This window comes from Dothidotthia symphoricarpi, assembly GCF_010015815.1.
Source record: "Dothidotthia symphoricarpi CBS 119687 unplaced genomic scaffold P153scaffold_17, whole genome shotgun sequence".
Taxonomy (NCBI): domain Eukaryota; kingdom Fungi; phylum Ascomycota; class Dothideomycetes; order Pleosporales; family Dothidotthiaceae; genus Dothidotthia; species Dothidotthia symphoricarpi.
This window is the reverse complement of record NW_022985024.1, coordinates 298,438-323,795: the sequence shown is the minus strand read 5'-3', so window position 1 is coordinate 323,795 and position 25,358 is coordinate 298,438. Positions and strand designations below refer to the sequence as shown.

General features: G+C 53.5%; 8 protein-coding genes across 8 annotated transcripts; 6 read left to right on the top strand and 2 right to left on the bottom strand.

Annotated features, from left to right (window-relative positions):
* Positions 1–7: 7 nt before the first annotated feature.
* On the top strand, positions 8–3,586 carry P153DRAFT_369146 (DUF298-domain-containing protein). The gene is made up of 4 exons (XM_033668691.1): positions 8–256; positions 599–719; positions 2,499–2,759; positions 2,818–3,586. The coding sequence occupies exons 1-4, from the start codon at positions 187–189 to the stop codon at positions 3,254–3,256; spliced, it is 891 nt and encodes a 296-aa protein (XP_033520820.1). The 5' UTR covers positions 8–186; the 3' UTR covers positions 3,257–3,586.
* Positions 3,587–3,811: 225 nt separating this feature from the next.
* Positions 3,812–4,550, top strand: P153DRAFT_297688 (60S ribosomal protein L32-A; the record flags this gene model as incomplete). Its single annotated transcript, XM_033664170.1, has 6 exons — positions 3,812–3,851; positions 3,910–3,951; positions 4,004–4,086; positions 4,200–4,272; positions 4,334–4,382; positions 4,442–4,550. The coding sequence occupies 6 exons, from the start codon at positions 3,812–3,814 to the stop codon at positions 4,548–4,550; spliced, it is 396 nt and encodes a 131-aa protein (XP_033520819.1).
* Positions 4,551–6,945: 2,395 nt separating this feature from the next.
* Positions 6,946–7,767, top strand: P153DRAFT_259480 (uncharacterized protein; the record flags this gene model as incomplete). The annotated part of the gene is made up of 1 exon (XM_033662815.1): positions 6,946–7,767. A coding segment is annotated over one exon (822 nt), but the record flags the coding sequence as incomplete, so codon positions are not given.
* A 903-nt stretch (positions 7,768–8,670) lies between these two features.
* P153DRAFT_359422 (uncharacterized protein) lies at positions 8,671–12,849 on the top strand (the record flags this gene model as incomplete). Its single annotated transcript, XM_033666869.1, has 1 exon — positions 8,671–12,849. One exon carries the CDS (start codon positions 8,671–8,673, stop codon positions 12,847–12,849), a length of 4,179 nt encoding a protein of 1,392 aa, XP_033520817.1.
* Positions 12,850–13,399: 550 nt separating this feature from the next.
* P153DRAFT_399208 (STAG-domain-containing protein) lies at positions 13,400–17,820 on the top strand. Its single transcript, XM_033671709.1, has 3 exons — positions 13,400–14,302; positions 14,355–14,563; positions 14,613–17,820. The coding sequence occupies exons 1-3, from the start codon at positions 13,876–13,878 to the stop codon at positions 17,514–17,516; spliced, it is 3,540 nt and encodes a 1,179-aa protein (XP_033520816.1). The 5' UTR covers positions 13,400–13,875; the 3' UTR covers positions 17,517–17,820.
* A 109-nt stretch (positions 17,821–17,929) lies between these two features.
* P153DRAFT_388465 (uncharacterized protein) lies at positions 17,930–19,007 on the bottom strand (the record flags this gene model as incomplete). The annotated part of the gene is made up of 2 exons (XM_033670755.1): positions 17,930–18,902; positions 18,961–19,007. The coding sequence occupies 2 exons, from the start codon at positions 19,005–19,007 to the stop codon at positions 17,930–17,932; spliced, it is 1,020 nt and encodes a 339-aa protein (XP_033520815.1).
* A 1,357-nt stretch (positions 19,008–20,364) lies between these two features.
* Positions 20,365–22,193, top strand: P153DRAFT_346121 (uncharacterized protein). Its single transcript, XM_033666110.1, has 2 exons — positions 20,365–20,842; positions 20,903–22,193. The coding sequence occupies exons 1-2, from the start codon at positions 20,481–20,483 to the stop codon at positions 21,972–21,974; spliced, it is 1,434 nt and encodes a 477-aa protein (XP_033520814.1). The 5' UTR covers positions 20,365–20,480; the 3' UTR covers positions 21,975–22,193.
* P153DRAFT_322254 (Cullin-domain-containing protein) lies at positions 21,945–25,165 on the bottom strand (the record flags this gene model as incomplete). Its single annotated transcript, XM_033665170.1, has 5 exons — positions 21,945–22,735; positions 22,809–23,231; positions 23,284–23,928; positions 23,981–24,446; positions 24,500–25,165. The coding sequence occupies 5 exons, from the start codon at positions 25,163–25,165 to the stop codon at positions 22,314–22,316; spliced, it is 2,622 nt and encodes an 873-aa protein (XP_033520813.1). The 3' UTR covers positions 21,945–22,313.
* Positions 25,166–25,358: the final 193 nt, after the last annotated feature.

Below are 25,358 nucleotides of genomic sequence, written 5' to 3'. Positions count from 1 at the left end.
TTCTACGCTGGGGAAGGTACGAACGAACCACCCGCCACGCTACGCTCCTTCACCATCTACCTCACCGCGACGCTTGTTCTCGCTCCGTTCTATATGCACCGCTGAAAAGTTCGTGAGCTGCCTTTCTTGCTCATCCAACCACGCTCGCTACGCTACGCTAAGAACGACGACAACGGCGACGACGTGATGCCGCCGAAACGGAAGAACGGGGAGGCTATGGAGGGCGTGGCGAAGAAGGGCAAGACGGCTAAGGAGAGTAAGTCTATCTTTTCTTGATTCTTTTCTTTTCATTTCATTTCAACGTCAAAGTTTGGAGAAGTTGGTGAGTGAGGGGAGGTGAGGTCGCAACAACATGGCTTACCTCCGCTCGTCTTATCTCCGTAGACGTGGGGCGGTTAGGCTGCGTCACGATCGTCCACCGCACAACACAACACTGCATTGTACGACACGGCACCACTCAACTCGAGTCTCTCCCCGCGACGGCCGTGTGCTTTTCCCACTATTCTTCCTTCCCCTTCTCTGTCGTCGTACCCGCTGCACCACCTCTCACACCCCACCCCGCAGCGCGAACACACCCACTAATCCAAAATGCCGCCAGGCTACACTACCCAGCAGAAGGCTGCGCTGCAGCAGTTTACCAATTTCACGCAGATGGATCGCAGTGCGGCGGTTAGGGTGCTGAAGAGTCATGGCTGGGATGTGCAGAATGCGGTGAATTCGTAAGTTTGTTTCTTTTCTTTTTCTTTGGGGGGGTTTGTGGTGGTTATGGGGATTGGGGTTGCGATTAGAGACTGGGATGGAGACTGGGACTGGAACTGGGACTGGAACTGGATTATTGGAATACCGGATTACTCGACTGGATACCTGCGGAATGTCGATGCGAACGGAAGACACGCGAGCTTGGAGATATCATATCCCAAGGGAAGGAGCAAATCGTGCGGCGCGAGGCTACGGGGAAGAGAAGAAAAGAGAAGAGCATTCGTCGCGAGTCGGCATCTGCGATCGTCGGCTTTCCGCATCTCAACACCGAAGACTGGGAAGAACCTCTGGCGCCCTCGGCCTTTCCAGTTGCACGGTGTTGCTACTTCTTCGAGCTCGACAAGCATTGCCATGATGCCTTCCCCATGGACAAGCACGCTACGGTCATCCTATAAACACAGCGGGATCCGCGTGTTGCTCTTTTCTCAACCACTCTGCCTCATACAGAAATACTCAACATCTGTCCACGTTTCTGCTATCGTCATAGCCCTCCATGTTCGGCTCTTCAGAGGATCGGGCCAGACAGCTTGCCGCGCGCACACGAAGACAGAGGATCAGCTCCGGCGGCTCGCAGTCTAGCTATCGCTCGACCACTCTTTCGATTCCGGTATCACAACAGTGTCAGACTACATCTACTTCTGAGAGCATTCGCCAAGACCGGATATCCAGCGGTCAGCATACTTCTGGGGTGTCGGATCACGATCAGTCTGTTCATCCAGTGGGAAATCAGTCTCCACTGGCAGCCAGTGGCAAACCATACCCAACCACGCAACAGCACAGCGCCCAAGCCGAGTATCTGAGTCAAGTGCTCTACAATAATGCATCGATTGCCGACATGCCGGTCCCACCTCAGAGTCAGTTTGTGCTCCCCGTCCCTACCAAACGCTATGGCAGCTTGGGGTCTCACTCGACCATATCTCATCAACTACGCAACATGACCGCTCCCATCTCGCCTACTCAAATGATGAGCTTCTATCCAGGGTTCATGCAAACGCAACTGGGTGTACCAATGCTTCCGCCTCTACAGCAGCCTGATTACAACGATCATCTGCGAGTACAAACCGTTGTTTCACTGCGAGGTGGCGGGCTTTTTGAGGACGAGAATCGAACCCCGTTGCCCCGTGCCAGAGGACACCAACCGTCCATGCAAGAGTTCCCATGGGTGGGCCCGACATCGAGCCATGCTCTATGGGCGGTTCCCATCTGTTCAGGCGAATGTTACGAGGCCTTTCTCGCATCTCTCTCGAGTACTCAATTCATCTGTTTCCAAACCTATTTCGGTCCGGGTCCATTACTGCTAATTCAGGCCGCTGCCGCATCGAAGTCGCGACGGCCTTTCTATCGAGGCCTCAGTTTTGCGCAGCGCCAACTGTTCAGAGATACCATCAACGAGAGAGGGATGGAGATTCTCAAGCGGATACTCGAAGAAAGCGTAGGCGTCAGCGTGGAGCACGATGATACATCAACCGCACCGTACGATCCAACGAAGCCTGCCGTCATGTTGCGATATCTTCTCGAAGCGACACATGATCCGCCAGAGACCAAGCTCCGGTTTACTTCCAACGAACTATTCCACCCTTCGGTACAGGCCATGTCCAGAGCTACAAGTGCGCCAGATCTTGGACAACAGCAAAAGACGCAACAAGGGTACCAATACTCTGGCTCCCACTGGCTTACCCTCTACACTGCGCTTGTTTTACTCAGTCTTCATCACAATGCATGCTGACAAGTCTTCACAGATACTACAGTGGCGGTGGCGGCTCCGGCTCGGCCAGCTCCTCTGCTACAAAGTCTACTCTCAACAAGCTGTTCGACAAATATCGAGAAAACGCGGCAGGCGAACCAGATGCTGTCGGTGTTGAGGGAACAATGCAGTACTTCGAGGAGCTTGACGTTGATCTCGAAGGGTTGGACGCACTCGCTGCTTTCGAGGTCGTCCAGGCTCCCACAATGGGTGACATCAACCGAGAAGGCTTCGTGAATGGTTGGCAAGAGCGCAGGTAGGTGTCATGAGCCAGCGCCCTGATATGAAATGGCTTTGTGCTAACGCTGTCCTAGCTGCGAAACGGTCGACAAGCAGAAAGCCTACCTCAAGAACCTCAGTCGAGAGATGGCCGGGAGCAAAGAAGTGTTCACAAGGATCTACAAATACAGCTTCCAGGTCGCCAAGCCCGCAAACCAGAAGGCTGTCCCCCTCGACTCGGCCGTCGCCTACTGGGATATCCTCTTCAGCTCGCCCATCTCTGCTGTCAAGTGGACGAGCCCTAACAATCCGTGGCTGGACTGGTGGAAGGAGTTCCTCACCTCGTCGTGGAAGAAGAGCGTCAACAAGGATATGTGGAACGAGACTCTCAAGTTTGCAAATCTCACCCTGCAGGACGAGGCCATGAGCTTCTGGAATGAGGAGTCTTCGTGGCCGTCTGTCATTGATGAGTTTGTCGAGTGGGTTAAGGAGAAGCGGGGCGACAAGAAGGAGGAGGTTGTCGAGGATTACTGAGCTCTTCTTACGCGGCCTGATGTGGTTGAGGAGTATGAGTTACGGCGGACGTTATGGCCGATATCATCGTCTCAGCAAGGCTTCTTGTAGCTTCGCGAGGCGAGATTACTTCGGCATGGTATGAGTTTCATGGGAGCATTACATACCCTTTGCCTGCTTTTGAGGCACATTTGGTCGATACAGGAGCATCTTCTACTTGATAGATCAGCCCAGCATGAGTACTTCACTGGCTTCGAATGCCTTGTTCATCGTTTTGTGTCTTTTGCGTGCTTGAATTGGGCTGTGAGAGCACTTGTCTCAGCGAACAATTACAACAGACACAAATACCACAATTCACAATATTGCTGCGTTGCTGTTTGTGTTTTGATGTTCGTCGTGATGATTTTGGTGGTGCCAAGCACGCTTATTAGCGTACTTGGCGCGCCATTCGGCATGCGCACACAGCACAATTTGCCAAAACTTCCGACCGCCATCTCGACAACTAACCCACACAGCAGTCAAAGTACGTATGCACGCGCCCAAGTGACGGCTGAGATACTGATCAAACTGTTGCAGATGGTCGCCGCTAAGAAACATGTCCCGATCGTCAAGAAGCGTACGCTGAACCGCCCGCCGCAACCTCGAGATTCCGCAACTGACGACATCGCATACAGACACGAAGCGCTTCAACCGCCACCAGTCGGACCGCTTTATGCGTAAGATACACCACGACAGGATATGAAGGGAGGAGGTTCTGACATGGGACAGGCGTTGACCCCTCATGGCGCAAGCCCAAGGGTATCGACAACCGCGTCCGCAGGCGGTTTAAGGGTCAGGCTGCTATGCCCAAGGTACGGATTGCCTTTACCCCATGGGACTCGATTGGATCACGACATTGGAATTGAAGTTGTGGATTGGGGGGAAAGCATGATGAGAATTTTGGCTGACGGGATGCGACTCACAGATCGGTTACGGCTCCAACAGGAAGACCCGTCACCTGATGCCCAGCGGCCACAAGGCCTTCCTCGTTTCCAACAGTACGACCGCACACTTCACCCGACGCGAGTCTAGACTAGACCTCTAACTAACGCGCTGTAGTCAACGATGTCGACCTCCTCCTCATGCACAACACCACCTTCGCCGCAGAGTACGTCACCAAGACAGATATTCGAGATAATTCGGAGACTGGATACTGACTACTACCAGGATCTCCCACTCCGTCTCCGCACGAAAGCGCATCGAAATCATCGCCCGGGCGAAGCAGCTCGGTGTCAAGGTGACCAACGGCAAGGCTCGCGTCAAGACTGAGTCGTAGACGATTGCGGATTTTCACTTGGGCGGGGCATACAAGGCGTCTCTCTGATTAGTTACGATCTCAATGGGAAGGCTTTTCTCTCTCCTCCGGCTCGCACCCATCGACAAGAGGAGAGGCATGTACTGTGAAAAAGGACATTGCGACATGTTACTGCGGGACGACCTGAGGACATGATATGGAAGGGAGCAGTAGGAATGCAATGAAAATGAGCCACATGCTGGGTCTGTGTCGTTGTGTGGTGATGTGGAAGTGAGCGAGACGACGTCTAACATGCCAGGATTTGGGCTTGTCTACCAGTATGCATCTGACTTGCTTTTCAACTGTATATCAGGCAGACTACATGGCGTACGGGTCATACGCAACACTACGCCTTTGTTGTTGATCGGCACAGCGCCTCACACCATTTCAGCGAGTACGAAGTCGTCGGAGGAACACTCGCTAGATTATTTGATGAGAAAGGTCCGAGTGTACTCTTCTGAGTAATTCGCGTCGACGTTCGCCCAGCTTGTTGGGTGGATAAGGTTCCGTGTCGTATTAAGTTTATCTGTGGTGGTACTGTGCGCTCGAAGAACAAAGCATTAAGTGGTGGCTATAGCACAGCATAGTAAGCGCGAACGATGGCTGTGGTTGGTCTTTGGGTCTACACGTATTTGCGCTGATTGGGAGGACGATCTTCACTCAGACAAGGATGACTCCCGGTAGTTGGAGGTCGATGTAGATAAAGCACGTGGGAGTGGGTTTGCTTAGTTGGTTGGTTGGGTGGACTGTTGCTACGTGCAGCGCTCGGATAGAAACGCAAAGGCTTTAGAATTTCTACGAGAGTGCACGTACTTTTTGGTATTGTAGGGCCCGCCTCGCAATTGCTCGGTGATCATCCTTCTTCGTTTATCGGGCAAGGAGTTTGTCATCACTGCGTTTTCCCGCTCGCCCTCACATCATATCCCATCCCGTTCCCAGCTCACCGCAAGATCATCGTTGCACCACCGTAGCATGATCTGACCAGACACAAACGGCGGCGATGCAACAGCTACCTGTCAGATGCCAAGGCCATGGGTCAATGCAAGTTGCGCCGGTTGATTACCGTGGCAGTCCTGTCAACTTGCCTTGGCGGTGTCGCAAGATAGTCAGGACCGCGTGGGCCGGTCCTAGTCAGGCATTTGCTTGCGCGTGGATGTTGTGGATGCCCAAGGTGCTTTGTTTGAGGTGTGGAGTCCAGTGTTGTGGTGTCTTCGTGTTACGGATCGTTTACGGATGCACTAGGGGAAGCCGCGAAAGGAGAAGCCTCTCTCACGCCTCACTAACCGTCCTGTCGAAACAAACCCGCCCGTTACACCTCAACACCAGCCGGCCAAGTAATCCACACCGCCGACTGTCTGTGCCTTGTCCTTTGCAATTTCACATGCTTTATCGCCCGTCTGGTGTGCCAGTCGCTTTATCTTGCATTGCGCAGCCACGGGGTCCGCAATGGTGACTGATTGGATTGGACATTTTGCCGGATGCGGGACCAAGGGAGGTACGCAGCAGCTCTGCGCGTCTCTATGGAAAAGCAAGAGTAGGAGACAGTCGGGCAGCTATCGCATCGGCACAGCTGATCAACGCAAGTCGGTGTGCTGACGATGGATACCCGCTGTGCTGTTTCCAGCGAGACGTGCAGCTTGGAGGAGGGTGTGGTCAGCGTACCTAACAGAATCCACATATAATTCCATTCCCATTGACACGAGTTTCTGCTTGGGTAGTTTCATTCCCATTCCACCGCCCTTGCAAAAATAACGGTCCCCGTCCTCTCATCCCACAAAAAAAAAGATCGGTGTCCACTTTGTTTACTAGAATTCCTGGTCAAGGCGGCGGCACGCGCACGCACGCACGTCTCCAATTTCCCGGTTCGGTTCCTGACTTGGGGAAAAAGGGAAAAAGTCTTGGGAAAGGATTTTCTCGGGCTAACTTTAGCTCCCGTTGGAACAAGTACATTTGGCTCGGCGTGCCGCTGCTGTTGTGCTGCCTCTTGGACAAGTTTCAACTGCTTTGCTTTCTAGCGATTCTTCGAGGTGCGAGTGAAGGCTTTCCTGGTGGCTTTGTCGTGCTTTGCACGCTGTCCGTGGTTCCGCCGCTTCGCTTGGCCGCCCGCTTGCATCATCAGCCCTCCTCGTCGCGCCCCCTTTTTAACGGAATTTCAACAAAAATATTCGGGGCTTTTGTGTGGTTGTTTATACGCAACTTTCATCTTGTTTCACTACAGCGACTACGATTCAGCTTATCTCACCGGCACACCTTCTTATCGGTGGTTTTCCCCTATCACCTGCTTGGCTTGAATATCAAAAGTAGAGCAAGTTTCGAAAAGTCTTGGGATAAATCACAGCAAAACACAACTCACATTCTTTCGACGTGGACAGCTACAATGGCGCCCAATCTGTTCGTCGTAACCCAGACGCTGTTCTCGCCGCAGAAATGGTTTCGCACATCCAAGTCAGAGCGCTCGGCCAGGAAAACTGAGTACTGGGAAAATGGACCGGTTCCAGGGCTTTACGAGTACATCCCAGGCCGTGGATGGTATCTGATCGCAACTCTCCGAGACGTCCCTACCGAGATGGCCAGCCCCAAGATCGCAGAAGGAGGTCCAGTCCAGCCAGCCGTTGTCTCGCAAACCAAGGAATACGTCAAACTAGACCGCCCTATCCAAACACACTGGTCCCGAGTCCTCAAGCGCTATCTCCTGGAGTCCGAGTACAAAGTCCGCAAGGCAAACGGCATAATCCAGAACTCACGCGGCAAGAACATCGATGTGGGATTCTTCCGCCTCGACGACGGCGTCGCCTGGGTGCATTGCTGGGACGAGCACGGCGAGTTCATCTCCGGCCCCTACAAACTATGGTGCATCGACACTGCAACCAACCAATTCCGCCACATGCGCAAAGGCGACGACCCCAAATTCATCAAATCCCGCAGCAATTCGCGCGAGCGCGATGCAGACAGCCAGAGCCAGGACTCAAGGAGCACGCAGTTCCGCAGCGGCCCGGGAGGCACGCCTAGCATGCCCGGCTCAAGGTCAAACAGCATCATGATGTCGCCTTCGACGTCGGCGTCGGCGAGTAGGAATAACTCGCGTCGCAATAGTTTGAGGCGCAATGATAGTATTCCGTTTGAGGAGGCGAGGGTCAAGTTGAGGCGCATGGCAATGGATCAGGAAGAGGCTGTGCGCGCTGCGGCACAGGGACGGCTTGCTGCGCGAGCTGGGAACTAGAAAAGTTTGTGTGTGTTTTTTTAGCGGGCGTCTGGGTTTGCTGACAGCGCGTTGTGTTGCGTTGCGTTGCGGTTTGGCTTCGCGACACGGACGGCGGCGGCCGTCGCGTTTGGATACCCAACGGTAAACTGTCTTGTCTCTACACGGCGTTTCATCACGCCCCTTCTTCACGACCGATTTGAGCGTTTTCTCCGCAGTCACGGCTATGACTTGCACTTTGTATGGCTTGATTTTAATCGGCGCGCTGGGGATATCTTTGGTATCTTTTTCCCTTCATCTTCACCTTTTGGCTTTTTTCGGCATTCGTTTCTTTCTCCAAGGCAAGTGTGGACTGGGCGGCTTGTTCGGCGTACTCTTTACACGGCACGCGCGCGGTTATACCCTTACATTTATAGACGGTTCGGTTCGGTTCGGTTCATTCTGGGGTTATAGACGTGTGGATGCGTGCATAGCGCTGTAATGACATTTCCTCTTCTTCTTCATACTCTTCTTCGTTTTTGCGCGTGCTGCGTTTGGTGTAAGGGGCGTTCGTGGGTGATGCTGCGGACGCTTCTGGGCTGTTTGGTGGTGTGCTTTATGTGGTTGATGGGCTATGTCGCCTTTCTTCACAGAGTAGGGTAGTGCATTTGTCACTCCTGGCTCCGCTGGGCAGACCTCAAGTTCACTTCCACATCGCTCTTCAATTCCAAACTTCCCACATCCTCAAAATGTCACCCTGAAGACGTGAAGGAAACTCCAAATCCAAACATTCAAACCCCCAACTTTGTATAAGTTCGCACCCAAGGCAGGCTTTAGATTCTATCAACACTCTCCATTTAGCCATCACTCCATTCCAACACCACTTCCACACACCACCAGCAACACACGATCTGCACCCACGCAATGTCCTCCAACCGCCCCAACCCCAATGATCCCGAACACCTCACCTACGCCGCCCTCCTCCCCATACTACCCCGTATCCTCGAACCAGACTTCTTCAACTACTTCGCCGCCACTACGCACGGCATCCACATCATGCGGGACGTCGTCGCACGCGCCGTGCCGCCGAGGGACCGGCCAGAAGTCATGTTGTGGCTGGATGAGTTGGAGGAACTCGGCGCTACTGGGTGGACGATGTGGGTTAGGGAATTTGAGCTGTGGAAGGCGAGTAGGGAGAAGACGAGAAAGGTTTTCCGGGCTTTGACAAGGGAGAATGTGAGGTTAGGGAGGGAGGTGGCGGAGTTGATGGGAGCGGGATCAGGAGATGCGGAGATGGAACGAGAGGATGTGGAGATGAGAGAACGGGTTGCGGATATCGAACAACGGGTTGCGCATATCGAACGACATAATGAACGTGCGCATCAACACAATGCGATTGCCGAACAGCATAATGTGGGTATGACGGAACATTTGGCGGACATCGAACAACAATTCGCAGATATCAGAAACTACAACGCCGATATCGAGTTCCTGAGAACCCAGGTTTTGGCGATTGGAGACTGCACTGATGGCCTTGAGGAGGTGGTCAAGAAGCAGGGAGAGACGCTGATTGCTATCTTCAAGGTCCTCCAGCTTCACGATGCCGGTATTCGGTCAAGCATGGTGAGCGTGGACGGTGAAGTAAAGGAGGGCTTGAGGGGCGGTATGGGTGGACGGGATGAGGATGAGGAGTTTGTGTACGAGTACGGTGGGTATACGAATTGGGATCAGATTGACAGTGCTGGGGACGGGGATGGGATGGCTGGAGCGTACAACCACGACCAGGACGATTGTGAATCGCAGAAGGTCATCTACAGGCTTCGATCTAGGATAGGCGAACTGGAGGCGGATCTTCGACAGCTCACGGCGGAGACTCGTGTTCATGCACGTGTGGAGGAGAGGGAGGCTTCGCAGTGTTCGGACGCAAGAAATCCGCCCAGTGCCTATGAAGATGTTAGCGATGGCGAAGAATCTACGAGCGACGAGGAACCGCATATGGGCAGATCCCAAAAGAAAGCCACTACTTCGATGCTCGTTGAAGTAGACAGTGAGGTTGGAAACAGGCAGCTGCACAGCCATGTCACTTACACCTCACGCGCCTTAGATGAGAATGAGTATCCGCCTCTGCCACCGCAGGCAACCAGGGACACGCCCCCGACCCGCGAAGACAGCCGTAAACGTCATTCGGACATACCATTGATCGTTACACATGAGCTTCGCCAGGAAGAAGAGCGGCGTGTGGTCGAGAGGTACTCAAAGATCCCTCTTCCTGCAGGCTTCACTATTCCATCGCATGATCCGTCTACACCCAGCATTACGTTCCTCGGCGCAGCGACGGCCTACCACTTCCCGTACGGTGCGTCACTCAACCATCTAATGCGTGTCGTAAAACGCGAAGACGGATATGCGGGTGAAGGTGTCTATGTCGTACGCGTGCGCGACTATGTGGTGGAGTCTGAGCTTAAGAATGCTATTGCGCAGTATTGGGAGAACCTCGGTCGTCATGGTGAGTGGCGATATCTGTACGCGAACTGGCAGGGTGAGGGGAGCGGCAATACGTATATCATCAGTAAGAGAGACGTCATATTCGGAGACTGCGAAGATGAGAACGTAGATGAACCAGGCTCGAGAGGAGAGTGTGAGTGTGAAGACGACAGTCCCCACGAAATTCACGAAACTATGCAGATTCGGCATCCTGATGATCAAGGCGCCACCGAGGCGTTTGATCGCCTTTACGAAGATGGTATCCAGAAAACGGTTGATGCTTGTGGTCAGTCACCCCCATCGAAATGCACAAAGGCGTGGATGAATGTTGCGGACGTTGCGCAGGCGCGCAACGGCTTTCTTGAACGCGAGCTGGAAGCGTACAAGGAGATCAATTATAGCCTCGTCCAGGACGTCCGCTGGCAAGTCGATATGCAGACAGAGTTGGAGGAGCAACTCAAGACTGTGGAGGAAGAGAAGTCGGCGGCGGTGACTGAGTTGCGGGCTCTGAAAGCTCGGCTGGCGCATGTGAGTGAGCTGTTGACGTCTCTTCCGAACAGTCCAGCTCCTGAAATGAACGAGGAGCAGTCCGAAAGTAGGTATAGCGGTCATTTCCAGTCTGGAATCAGAGGCGGCCATGGTTCTCCGAATGCTTCTCCGCAAGAGCACTGCCATCGGTCGTGTTGCGAGGAGTCTACAAGCATCGACGCCGAACAGCTCGAAAGCGAAGTCCCAAGCACACACCAATCATCTGCGACAGCCTTTTACTTCTTCCCACGCGTTTCGACCATCGCCCTGCTCAGCGAACCGGTGCGTCTCTTCCAGTGGCCAAGGAATACAACACTCCAACAGATTCGGGAGATCTTAGATTACCGCCATGCACATGGTACCGAAGATGACCCCTTCGCAAATCAAGTCCGAGAGATCATGGAATCACGAGAAGAGATGGGTATCCGGCTACCAGACCCTTTGCAAGATGAGGCGGTGCTGATCAGAACTCCTGGCGTTGCTAACGCAGTTTGGTGTGACGATCATGTGAGCATTGCAGCATGGGAGACCTTCGATTCGGGTATTGAACAACGCCTCGACATCGGCCAGAACCATTCCGACGCTGAAGATGAGCGATTGTGTCTTTCACCGTCGAGCAGTGACGACGAAGACCGGTACCATGATATTGGCGGCTTATCTGATGCCTTTGACGGCCGGATCAGAGTAGGTAGTGAGAGGAGTTCACCGACTTTCTGCCCATGCACTGTGTGTACCGTCGATGAGACAGATATATTATTCAGTACACAGAATACCTATACTCCATCCTTAGGCTCTATTCGTGGCGGTGGATATGAAGAGCCTTTTCCACCTTCCCCGGTATCCTACGACCAAGAAAATTCCAACATCATTCAAGAACCAAAGAGCGAGGAAGGTAAAGATCATGAGCCAGAAGAGAACGAAGACCTACCTCCCCCAACCCAAGATCCAAAACTACCCCCGATTCCATCTCGTGTCCAATCACCCCTCCCAAGAGGGCTCTTCTCTGCTATGGAACCAGAACAGAAGGAGCATTTCCGGAAAGCGTTGCGAAGGAAAGCCACTCCAAAAGTCCCTGGGCTTCAACATCTCCCCTGGAACGCCGATGGCTACGATCCCATAACGAGTATACACAACCCCTGGAAAGCTCTTACTCTGCCCACCGCCTCAGGTAATGAACTCGATCGCTCCTGCAATTTCAACTACGAATACTCAACACCTCCTGATGGCAGATTTTCCATTCTCGACGAATCCGCAGCTGACACATCGGTGACTCCTGTAGGTGGGCTGCAGTTGACTCATCAGCAGTTACGGCGCGCTGAGTGGATAAATACGCATCTGAACTCATATGTGCCTCCCAACTCTCCTACTAGTCCGAAGCTATCTCAGAACTTGCGTCCGTCGGACAGTCCAGAATTACCTGATAGTCCAAGTATCCCAGATGCACATAAGATCTTCGATGTTGATAAGTACATTAGAAGGGAGGTGCAGTGGCCAACGGCAATGCGACTCCACGGCGCGCAGAATCTCGGGGAACCGCTGGCGGAAAGCAGTAGGCACAAGTGGCATCATATCAAGGAATGGCATCATCCCAAGGGCAAGGGGTGCGAAGAGCACGCAGCTTACCTCGACCCTCGGAGAACCAGGTGCGAGTTTTGCTTCGCTCCGTTTGAAGATGGATATATTGCGGACTCGGAGATGGACTCGGATGAAGATATTGCACACGAAGACGAGGCGTCGATGCCCTTTACCAAGCCTATGAGGTCTGCATTCGAGACGACTGATGAGAATGATGAAAGCATCGAGCACGCGAAGAAACACCCCTTCCCCGTCATCGAAGACTCAGATCCGTGTCTACGGGGCGGTGCAGGTCAGTGCGACGACGAGGAGTGGTACGAGGAGTGGAGTCACCTCGTAACTCGAACTCACTGTTCATGTCGTGTGTGTTGCTCGCCCTTCAATCGGCACTGTGGACCTTGCACTCTGGGAACACCCGACTTCTACAATGGAGCGGAATTTGAGCGTGAGGGAGCTGAGCCGGAATATCTGGCATATGCCACACGCCATGTGTTGGCTACGAGATTTCAAATTTGAGGATGTGAATAATGGTAAGAGTGAATTATAAAGGGGGAGGTTGTTCGTCGGCGAGCGAAGGTTGTGAAGCAACCAGTTGGATAAGCACGAACTAGCTAGGACTCTTTTGCTGTGGGTTGTTGTTAGAGAATATTTATATTTATGTATGCAAAATCCCTGTGCCTTTTAGGTTTTATCCAAAGTCTTAGATAGGAAGTGCATTCAAATATCTCAACGTGCATCTTGAATGTTCCCTACAAGCAAGTTCTCAAAACTTGCAATCTACTATCTAGATGGAACCCAAATCAACAGTGCTAATAAAGAAGCCGCTGATAACACCTTCGACTTGCGGCCTTTCCATGATTTATAGGCAAAGTTGGGCTGATAGAATTGTGGGGTGCACCCCAGACGAACTGGGGGCCAATACTCCCAAGCAAATCGATTGAACAAGTTCTACTTTGGGCTAAGTTGGGCAAAATGTATCAAAAAATCAAGGAGGTGAAAGATGCGCGTGTGTTGCTAAGATTGTATAACATTAGCTGAACTTATGGGACATCGATCAAAGAAACCCCTCTTTTTATATAGATCTGAGACAATGGCGACGTTGCCAGGTAAGAGATTATCATTGTATGTAGTAAATAGGATGGAAGCTCCTTGACGCGCAGCCTTGCATGAAAGATTAGATATGGATTAACGTGCCCAAATCGTTTCACAGATGCAAGAGGACATTGCAATTATCGAACCTGTTGCGGGACAAGTTCAAGTATCTTCGAAACTACTCAGCTACTAGATTATACAACATGGCAAAAGCGGTACTCTAAGAAGCTTGTTGGAGTGAATGATCATCGACTGTCGCGGTGATGGATGTCGTCCGATGATGTCGTCGTTGCCCATGGCACGTGCACCTAGCTCCAAAGCTTAACCGTCCGCGAGGCAGTCGCGTCTCCATCATCGCCTCCCCGCCCGAAACTCCTTAACATCAATTGTCGCGTCATTCTCCAAGAAATTAGCAGCGCAACCAGCTGTGAATCATTGCGCGCAATCAAGATGAGTTCGGCGGATGTAGCCTCCGACGGCGAAATTGCCTCATCGACAGCGCGACGCAAATCCGGACGCGTCTCGAAGAAACCACAAAAATACGCGCCCGGTTCGAGTCCAGGCGCAAGCACAAAGCGCAAACGCGGAGACGATGACGACAGCGGAGTTGACGCGAACGAGGCCCTGTCTGAGGAAGAGGATGAGGAAAGCAGCGAGGGTGAACCAGACGAAGAGGAACTGAGGGAACGCAGGCGCAAACAAAAGAGCAAGGCGCGCGCCAAGAAACCAGCGCCTAAGAAAGCGAAAACAAATGGCAAGACCGTCAGTCTCGCGATTCGGCCTGCGACAAGTGTATCGAAGAAGGCGACCAAGAAACCGCGCAAAGCAGCTGTTCGCAAGAGCACGCTTGCCGAGGATGCGCCAGGAGGACTATATGGTACGAGTCTCACGTGTTGTGAGAATAGATCACGAAGCTAATCGCATCATAGCCGACGTTTTTGCTAGCGGTGATCGACTCGAGGATGTTGCGGCGCGATGGGTTGTGCGCTTCAATGAGCACGAGGGCCTGGCTGTGGCCGAGATTGTCAATCTGGTACTACGAGCTGCTGGCTGTGGCATTCAGATAGACGAGGACGACATTGCAGATCCAGATAATTCGCACAACCGCGTTGCAGAGATACAAGAAGAATTCCAGGCAGTACGCAACCACCAAATTCGAACGTATTGCGCGCGCTGACAAGAAACAGCAAGAAGTAACAGACTACCCACTTATCGCGAAAGCCAAGGATGGCGGCGGCCAGGCCTTCAGGAAAGCGCTACATGGCTTCTTCTACACCCTCATCCAGACCGTGGCCCAGTCGGGGCTCATGTACGAAAACACAATCCTCATCGAGACGTTCGAAGTGTGGATTGGCTCCATGTCCTCCACTGGCAATCGTCCTTTCCGTCACACGAGCACCGTCGCATCTCTCGCCATTATAACATCACTGGCACAGGTTGCAGCCGATATCGTCGAGAACACAGCTAAGAAGATTCGGCAAAGCGAGTCAGAGTCTAACAAGTCGCGCGTCAACAAGACACGTGTCTCGGCGGCGAACCAAGAGGTCGAGCAATACAACCAGAAGCTGGAGCTTGTCGACACCTATCTCAACGAATGGTTCGAAATGGTCTACATCCATCGATACCGTGACGTAGATCCCAAAATTAGAGTTGACTGTGTAGTAGCGTTGGTAGACTGGATCATCATATATCAAGACAAATTCTTCGACGGCAGCCATCTGCGCTATCTTGGCTGGGTCCTCTCAGATCCCAACCCACCAACTCGAGTTGAGGTCCTCCACCAACTTACAAGACTATTCCGCGACACGGACAAGCTAGCAGGATTGAAGACCTTCACCGAACGATTTCGCCCGCGAATAGTTGAGATCGCCACGCGCGATGCTGAGAACAACGTTCGCGCTGCAGCGGTCGACCTGCTAGATGTTCTTCGAGAGGCTGGCTTTCTCGAGCCCGATGATATCGACTCTGTTGGCAAGCTGATATTCGACTCGGATGCAAAGGTTCGCAAGTCAGTTGTGGGCTTCTTTGCCGAGAATGTGAATGCTGCGTACGAGGCTACCGTCGAGGATATGGGTGGTGAAGAAGCTCTCAACGAAGCACTAGCGCCTCCTGACGAGGACGATGAAGAGTACCAAAACCCCCGACTGGAGTGGTTGAAGCTGAAGTGCCTGGTTGAGCAGCTTTTGTCATACGATGAGGAGGACTCCGAGCTGCCTTCGCAAATCGAGCGTATTTCCCCGTCTGGTGCGGAGCTTGGCTTGGTGGCTGCTGGTATTGAGTCGCGATTCTCGCTAGCTGCACAAGCATTGTATGATGCCATTCCAGAGATAAGATCATGGGAGGTGTTGGCTGGCTATCTTCTCTACGACCACTCACAGACGGTACAAAATGGCGCGGGCGATGATCCTGAAACGATGCTTCGCCAAAATTGCCAACTCGAGGAGAAGCATGAAACTGCTCTTCTCGACATCTTGAACGCCGTGGTCCGCATTCGTCTGCAGCGCCTGGCTGAGGCACAAAACGACAAGAAGAAGACGAAAGCGCAACGCGAAAGCAACCAGGAGGACCAGGCGGAGATGGCCAGGAAGCTATCGACGTTCATCCCTCAGCTCTTGAAGAAGTTTGGAGCCCTGCCCGAGGCCGCAGCGTTATGTCTTCGCCTGGAGCGTGAACTCAACCTGGATGTCTTTCAGGAGTTACGGCAGAACGCGGCACTCACAGCGTTGCTCGACGATATCAACAAGCAATTCTTAACCCATCACAATGAGCGCGTTCTGAGTGAGGCGATAGGGTCGATACTGCACGCTCAAGGTAATGACGAGCTGAAAGAGATGATCGGGCTCAAGATCCAGGCTCTTTGGGATGATCTGATCAACACATTCGATGCCCTTCGGAGAGGCAAAGACTTCACACAACGAGGCAACTTGGAGCAGAACATCGTCGTCGGTGTATCTAACGTCGTCTTGAAGATGGCACAGCTGGCCAAGGCCTCTGACGCCTCAGTGCTAGACCATGTCTACGCCCCTGCCAATTCGAGAAGCAAATCGAAAAAAGCCGCCCTAGACACACCGCCGATCGCATCTTTGCTAGATATTCTTGACCGCGGTGTACTGGTCGACCGTCTGGATGCGGAACTACAGGAGCCAGAGGACACACTCGTCCGCCACGCCATGTCCCTCATGCTGGTCTACTTCATGTGGAAATGCCGATCGTGTGGCATCCACATCGAAGAAGGCACCACGATCCCCGACGAAGAACTCACCGCGATTGCCGAGCGAAGAGACGCCTGCATCACAGCACTCATGCGCATCATGCAAACGCGCAAGGGCGCCGACGATGTGCGCCTCGACGCGGCAAACCTCCTGCTAGACATATACAACATGTTCCGGTCCCTCAAAGCGAAGAAAAGCCAGATCACAAGAACGCCCAAGAAAACCCAAGGCCGTGCCTCAATCGATGCCAGTGATGACTGGGAGTCTTTATGTCAGGACATCGATGACGATACCGCGAAACTCCTCACGCAAATCCTCTCCGCTACGGAAACTAACCTCGCGAAACTCGCTGGCAAGCGCCTCGAGGAACCAGACGTGGACGACGACCCTATCGACCCTGATGATGAGCCTGAATCCGACGACGATGATGACGTGGACCAGACGGATCGCCAGCTCCGCACCCTCCTTGCGGAAGAGCGCCTCTGCCACTTTGGCGCGCGCATCGTGCAGGCTGTGCAAGTCGGTAGCTTGGATAGTAATGGTGGCGATGCAGTGCGCACGCGTCTCGAGCGCAACAAGACGAAGCTCACGCCGACGTGGCGCGAAGTCGTCAACCATCTCGATGCCGTGAAGCAGGGCAAGAAGAAGGTCGCCGCCGCCAAGGCGAGGGACGAGAAGAAAGAGAAGAGCAAAGCGATTGTCATCGAAGACGATAGTGAGGAGGAGGAACAAGAGGAGGAAGAACAGCACGACGAGATCGAAGACGAGGAGATGGCCGACGCCGATGCTGAAGAACAAGTCAACGGCGCGGAGGAACGCGATGTAGATGCGATTGAGGACGACGAGCGCGTCGATGGGGAGAGCATCGTCGGCGACTAGGTTGTGCAGATCTTTGTTGTTTATTATCCCTTGTTATGCTATGTATGCTGTGGATTCCCGTTTACTTCTCGCGACACTATTTACCGGAGGGGGATATGTATGTACGAGTTGAGATGGGATGGAGTGGTTTGACGGGTCGTTTTATACCTTCGATGTCTGGCGCTTCGGCGTTTTTCACGAGGGATGGATAGGATGGGATGGATGCATGTCTGTCTGTTTTTGTAGTGCAATGAATGGCTTTTCGATGGTGTCTTGTGGAAGGCGTACGCACGTCTCATCTCATCTCATCTCGTCCGTCTGTCATCCTGTCTGTCTCATACCAACATGTCACACAGCGCTCAGAAACTCCCACATGTCCACGAGCGAGGGGGTATAGTGTTCGCATCTCCTACTACATCTCCAAGGTCTACACATCAATCATCCTGCGCACCAGCCTCGACCTTCGCCTTCTTCGCAGCCATAAGCTCGCGATACGTCTCAATAATCGTCTTGCGCACCTCGCCCAGCTCCTCCCTCTTCCTCAGACTCCCCGCCGCATTGGGCACATTACCCACCTTCGCGCCCGCACCATTCTTAACCTTAAAGATCTCGCGCGGAATCTTCTTGAACTCAGGCGGCGCAGACACAACATCATGCAGACCTTTTCTCTGGACCCTACTCCGCTCGAGCGCAGCCCACTCGTCCTCGCTATGATTATCCACTTCACCCACAACCTTCTTCCTCTTCTTGCCCTTTGCGGCGGCCTTTTTCTTCCCGTTTGCTGCTGAGGGCAGGTCGGCAGTTTTGTCCTCCCACATCGCGGCATGCTCGTCGTTTTCTTCCTCTGCGAGTTCGGCCTCCTCGGCCTCTTTGTCGCGGATGCGCGCTTCTTCCTCGCGCCAGCCTTTCTGCAGGCGCTTTAGTTTCTTCTCGTGTTTGGTTACGCGATGGTCGTTGACGCCGGCGATTTTCTTGCCGTTCTTGTTGATGCCGGTTAAGGGGAGGGCGGCGTCGACGCGCTGTGCGAAGGCGAACATGGATTCGCCGGGGAGGATCTTGGGGGTCGCTGCTGCTGCTGCTGCTGCGGTGGGTTGGGGCTCGGGTTTGTTCGCTTCTTTTTCCTCGGTGGAGGGGAGGGATTTTTGCTGTTTTTGCTGCTCTTGCTGTTGTAGTTGTTCTTGGCGTTTCTGCTTCTTGCTCTTCACGAGGCCGTCGTCGAGGCCGGAGCGTTTCTTCGCGCCGCCCGAGAAGGCCATGAGGCGCTGGAAGGCTTTGGGCATATCATCTTGTCCGTAGCCCTCGATGTGTGCTATCTTCCTCTTTTTGCTTCGTTTTGACTGGTCGTTTTGGGATTTTGTCTTGGAGACTGGGAGGGCTGTTGCGCGGACAGTTGGAGGGAGGTTGAATCTACAACACCACCATTAGCATGACTTGTGGGGTAAAAGTGTGGGATTGAACAGCGTACTGTGCATTGTCATCATCCCCAGCCTTGCGCTTATGTTTGTGCGGCATCGTGACCTTGTAGACGCGTGATTATGTGGTTTGGCTGCAGTTCCTCTTTCTCGGAAATCGCGAAGAATTTCGTACAGGGATCATGGCGATAAACCGCTAAGCAATCTCTTGGCGACTGTATGCACGTGGCGCGGCCATTCACCCCGCCTTCTCCCTTTGCCGGTACACGATCCTGCGCGGATATGCGCTTTGCACTTTGACTTCTTCCGCCACTCGTCGCTCGATTGCGATAGATAGCCGCTGATGGCGTGCATGCTGCGACCCAAGGTCGGGCTCGATGCAATTGACGGAAACGATCCACGGAGAAACTCTGATGTGGTGGATTCCAGGCCCTCATATGAACGATGGATCGAGCCTAGCTGTCCCATGGATGCGCAGCTAGAATCAGTTTGGCGACGCCGCAATGCCCGCCGCTATGCCGCTATGCCCGCCGCTGAATTTGAAATGCGGAGAGAACCCCGTTTCTAGAGACTAGTGGTATCACAACGCGCTGACGATGATGGTGAGGCTGATTGCGAATCTATTCCGGAGCGAGTTTGAGAACACCCCACACCTTGGCGTCTGTATGGAAGTGGTCACAAATAAGTCCACCACAGGCATTACGCAGTCAGTCAATGACGGATGGGGCTTGTGGTTATTCGCCCATGGCTTTTGGGCTTGTCTGCGTCATTTTGAGAGAAAGCGGAGGTGGTAAGGGCGGAGAGTCTGTGCGAACCAGAACTCCCGTGTGAACATCGTGCCTTGTCGATAGCTTGAGTGGCTTCACTAACGTCGCTCGCCAGCTTCTCGAATTGCGAACCAATACCCATTCGAGTTCCTGCACCCTGGCATTGCCTTCCCGCTACCCTTACTGGGCCTAGAGAGTGATGTGCTTAGCATGGGAGCTAATCAGAGCGCATGCTCAAACAATGTGCGCAACATGTTGCCGTTCGGCGCTCGCGATCCCGTCTCAACAGTGTATAGAATTCCGTGATAAGCATGACGCTGTGTGAAAGTGGGTGGTAGTGACGTTGTGCAGATCACCTCCGGTGCGCCTTGACCCTCGCGCACGCTCATATTTACTCAATCTGTGTCTCCAACTGCTCTACCTTTTGACACGCGCATCAACTAAACCCTAGCTCCCGCGGCTTTCGGCCAACCACTGATTACTCCCGGGATTGATTGAGTTTCGGACACAGGACCAATCCAGCATAGTCCAAGGTTGGGGTAGTCGAAAGTCTGGATCGTTGTCAGAAGACTGTGGCGCTTTTACCGACTGTCGTTTTCGGAAGGTGTTTGGGCGCTAAGGTCGAGCCGCAAAGACTCTGGTCCCCACGAAGTGGAAAACCCGCGGCTCGGTCCATTGTTTCCAATCATACATATATCTGCCTGCCTCGAACAATTCCTCGACGTTACGAGCCGCAGTCCATTGATCGCCAGGGCTCTGCATCAGCTTAAGATTTGCGACAGGGTTATCTGGGATCTTCGCCTAGCATGTCTTCCGATCCGATCTCCGAGCCAGCCTCGCCCTCCAAGACTCCTCTGCTGCACATGTACCATTCGTACGATCATGGCCTTCCCGTCAAGTCTGAACCACTGATAACGGTTACCACATTAAGCTCGCTCGAGAATGGCGATGACTACTATAACGACGTTGACACAAAAAAGAAGCCAGGGTTTTGGAGGCGAATGCTGATGGCTGTAAGAAGAAGACGGAGTGTTGCGTCACGGGGTAACAACTTGACGAACATGACTGTGGGTCGAGGGGAAAAGAGAGTACCGAAGCAGCCGAGATCGAAAAAGACCTACACTGCTTGGGGGTGCCTGCTGGCCATCTTCCTAGTTGTGTTCTTCTTGTAAGTCCCCGCATCGTCTTGTGCAGAGTTTGACGTAACATATGCTAACTCTCTCCTCAGCGGATTAGTTCACATCGCGAACGTCATTTTGGGCTACGTTTCCATGCTCAAGGACGACAGGACTCCCGCACACGGGAGGCATAGACATGACCGGTGGGGTACAAACGACGCCTCTTACCTGCTGGATATCACACGTGATGTCATCCCCATCGCATGCCACTCCCACAACGACTACTGGCGCCGCGTCCCTCTCTACGACGCACTCCGCTGGGGCTGCACCGGCGTCGAAGCCGACGTCTGGCTCTTCGACGACGACCTCTTCGTCGGCCACAACACACACGCCCTGACCAAGGACCGCACCTTCCGCTCCATGTACGTCGACCCTCTAGCCGCCATGCTCGACAGCAAAAACACCGCCAGCGCATTCAGCAGCGCCTCCACAAACAAAAGCGGCGTCTTCGACACCGCGCCCGCCCAAACCCTAGTCCTACTCGTCGACTTCAAAAACAACGGCGCAAACATCTTCCCCGTCGTCTCGCAGCAACTCACCGCGCTGCGCGAAAAAGGCTACCTAACCTACTTCAACGGCACCACAACCGTCAAAGGCCCCATCACCGTCGTCGCCACAGGAAACGCCCCCTTCGACCTCGTCACCGCAAACTCCACCTACCGCGACATCTTCTTCGACGCGCCCCTCGACAGGATGTACGAAGAGCCCACACCCCTCCGCGACGTCTCACAGGAGCAAGACACCGACGACGACGCCACATCCACCCCGGCCATCGTAACCTCAGGCCAAGGCACAGTCGGCACCTCCCCAACCTCCCACTTCGACGCAACAAACTCCTTCTACGCCTCCGTCGACTTCCGCCGCTCAATCGGATACATCTGGTTCGGCCACATCTCCCACCACCAGGTGCACACCATGCGCGGCCAGATCCAGGGCGCGCACAAGCGCGGCCTTAAAGTGCGGTATTGGGGCGCCCCGCAGTGGCCTATTGGTCTGCGCAATAGGATCTGGGATGTTATGGTGGAGGAGGGCGTTGATTATCTGAATGGGGATGATTTGGAGGCGATGACGAGGTTGGATTGGGGGGCGAAGAGGCATACGGGGTGGTTGGGCACGCAGTGATGATGGTTGTGTGGTTTTACGAATTTCCTTTTTCTTATGTGGATGTATGATGTGGATGATACCCGGTAGCGGCATATATGAATGATATGGATGACACTTCAACTCTGGCTTTTTGCGTGGAGAATGTGTTTGTGCAAGAAGAGGTTACGCGGATCGTTGATACTGATGGGTTGACTGCCTTACTTCTTCAAGACAGTTACATCCAGTTCAAATCCTTACATCTCACCACGCATGACCACAATCACAAGTATCACGCAGTCCACCAACACAAACCATCCATCCAGACAGACTCAACACCCACAACATCATATACACATATATACACCCTCCCCCGCCCACCTAAGCAATATAAGCATACAACCCATCCTCCTCCCGTTCCAAAAACTCCTTCTCAATCAACCTCTCAATATTCCTCTTAATGCCCCCCACCTCCAGCACGCCCCTCGTGCGCGTCGCCTTAATAGTCTCCGCCACCAACTCGGCATGACTAATCCTCTTCCTGCTCTTCAAGATCCTCACAATAGCAGCCTGGGTTTCATAATTCCTGTCCGCGGCGACGCGCTCGTGGGTTTCTTTGTTCTCGGCTTGCGTTTCTTTGAGCTGCACGGTGTTGATCTTCACGCGGAAGGTGGGCGTGCTGAAGCTGGGGTTCAGTGTGAAGGTGTCGGTTGGGTTGATTTCGCGGGATTTGGGGTGTTTGGTTAGGGGGCGGAGTTTTGCGCAGGCGAGGGATTGGAGGGTGCGGGATAGTTCTTGGGGGGCTGTTGGCGGGGATGTCAGTATACTGTGTGCGGGGGTTTTGTGTTTAGATGGGGGGAGGGTAGAGTGACTTACGGAGACCGGTGGCTTGGAGCAGGTAGTTGTAGTCGATATGTTCATCTATTTTTACGCCGTTGAAGAGCAGCAGAACGATGGCTTGGAAGGATGACACGACTAGCTCCTTGTTTCCTTTGGGGAATTTGGCTTTCACCTGGCAGTGGGCGAGGGCGTGTTTTAGCTCCAGTTTGCGGCCGGAGTGCTTCAGCTTGTAGTGCGCTTCGAACTTATCAATTGCGGTCTTGATCTGCGGGGGGATGATGACAGGGACGGTGGGGTACGTGGGCCAGGCAGCTGCAGAGAGGATGTTGACGTTGAGGTCGACGCTTTGCTTCTCGTTTCGCTCTTCGCAGATTGTCTTGTACGAGGCCATTTCTTCGCGCGAGAGCTCAATGTCGCGGAACATGGTTTCGAGGTTGGATGTGAAGCCAGCACCGCATTCTATAGAACAGTTAGCACGTTGTGATAGCGTGTCTGGTTAATAGAGACTTACCGGTCTTCAACCTCTGCAACATACTCCTCTCAGCATCTGCACTAGCACTCCTGCCCATCAACAACCGTCTCGCGAGATCCTTCTTGTAGAATGCCTCAAACACCGCCTTTCCGTGCACGAATCGGAAGAGATCAAGCACTTGATCGAGCTGGTTATTGACCTCCGTATCTTCATCAAACACCACATCTTCATCCTCCTCTTCCACATCGGCAGTTGCAGGTTTCTCCGTCTTCCTGCTCAACTGCGCTGGGATTGCCTTGGCGCCTCCCCGCAAAAGCATGTCTACGTACTTTGCAATCATCTCACCAGTCTTGGAGTTGTCCGTGCCCCAACTCGCGCTCGTCTTCTTCGTCTTATTCATGAACGTCTCAAAGGACTCTCGCAGGCCATGGCCAAGCTCGGCGTCGCGGTGGAAGGATGTTTTCCACATCGTGTCTAGCTGGCGCTTCAAGCTGAGTAGTTGGACAACCATATTCTCCTGCTCCTTCTCATTGAAGACAATCACCGTGCCCTCATCTTGAATCCACTTCATGAACCCCGGTCGCAGTCGTGCACCGAGCTTGCGGCTTTCGAGAAGGGAGTATAGGAGCTCAAGGTCTTCTATCGCGTTGTCTTCGAGGAGGTCGGCGAGCTCGTCTTGGTTGACTACCACATGTCAGCAACACATTCTCGCAGAAAAGGAGTGTGAACGGCCTACTCAGTCTGGCTTCCTTCTTCGAAATCAAGTGATCTTCAAGCAAAGTGAGAAGATCTCTCTTTGTCGAATTCGGCAGCCTAAACATATCCGCCCTCTTGACCTCCCTCTGCATAAGCGCCCTTGCACTCCGGACATACTCGGGCAGCGACTTCTCCGCGCTCTCCGTATCAGCCCACTTCACAACGTACTCCTGACTGAGCTCCAGCATGCGCGGCTCGAAGTGCTTGGTGTAGACCTGCATGTCGTGGAACATAGTGACCGTCCTGTTGAACATGTCGCTGTCCAGATCTCCGCCAGCACGATCCGCAGCAACCAGCTCGCACGCGCCGTCGACGATGCGCTGATTGAGTTTCGCATGCTCAAAGATAACCGAGCGAAAGAGGTCGATAGATATATCGCGGAGGGACTCCTGCCGTGGGAGGAGGTACGCGCGGTCGAGGTAGCAAAAGATCCAATCGAGGTATTTCTGCCGCATATTGAATCAGCAACGCCCTCATTTACAAGGGAAAGACAACTCACCACCTGCTCGTTCCACACACCCCACGCCTTCAACACCGCCCTCAACACACCCACGTCTCCCATCCCCGCGCTCTCCTCAACGCCACCCAGAACAGTCCCGCTCATGTACGCTCTGCACTTTTCCACCAACCGCTCCTTGACATCCCTTGCCATATTCTGACGACACACATTCTCCACGCCGCGATACAGCTCCTCGAGGCTAAAATCCACGGGATCGCCCGCGAAGATCGTATCCAGTGCCTTATCGATCTTGGCCCACGTCTGGTCCAGAAACAGCTTCGGATCGACTTTGCGCGTGGGGCGGAAGTTCTTGACGAGCAAGCGTTTGGGCCCGCTGGAGGCGTGCATGTTGGGTGCTGCGCGGCGCTGGAGAGGCTTCGCGGGGCTGTTGTCCGGGCTGGACGTGATATCGACGACGTCCCTCTTGCTGGGGAAATGGTACATATCCGCGGTGCTCATTGTGCCTGTCGGTGTATTCCGTGCAGCTTCCTTTATCGGTGTAGAGTCTGCAGGTCTTGTGTCGCTGTCTAGTCTTGAGCGCTTGGTCTTGCTCGTCGGCGACAGCTCGTCTCGAAGGGCAGAGTTGGGTTTCTGCTGGTTGGTAAAGTGCTCTTTGATGGTCTTCTCGGAGTGCTTTCGTTTCAGCGCGCCCGATTGAGAGGACATTGGGTGTTGTTCGGGCTGCGGTGTAGGTGGGTTTGGAGCTTGCGGTTGGTGATTGGCATGACGCGCTAATCTGGCCGATCTGCACGTCGTGATGTATCGATAACGGGTCAAGACACGGGAGGATAGTTTACTTGAACGACTGCTGAGAATGTTGATGACGAGCAGTTTCCGCTCTCTTATTGTTTCTACTTCT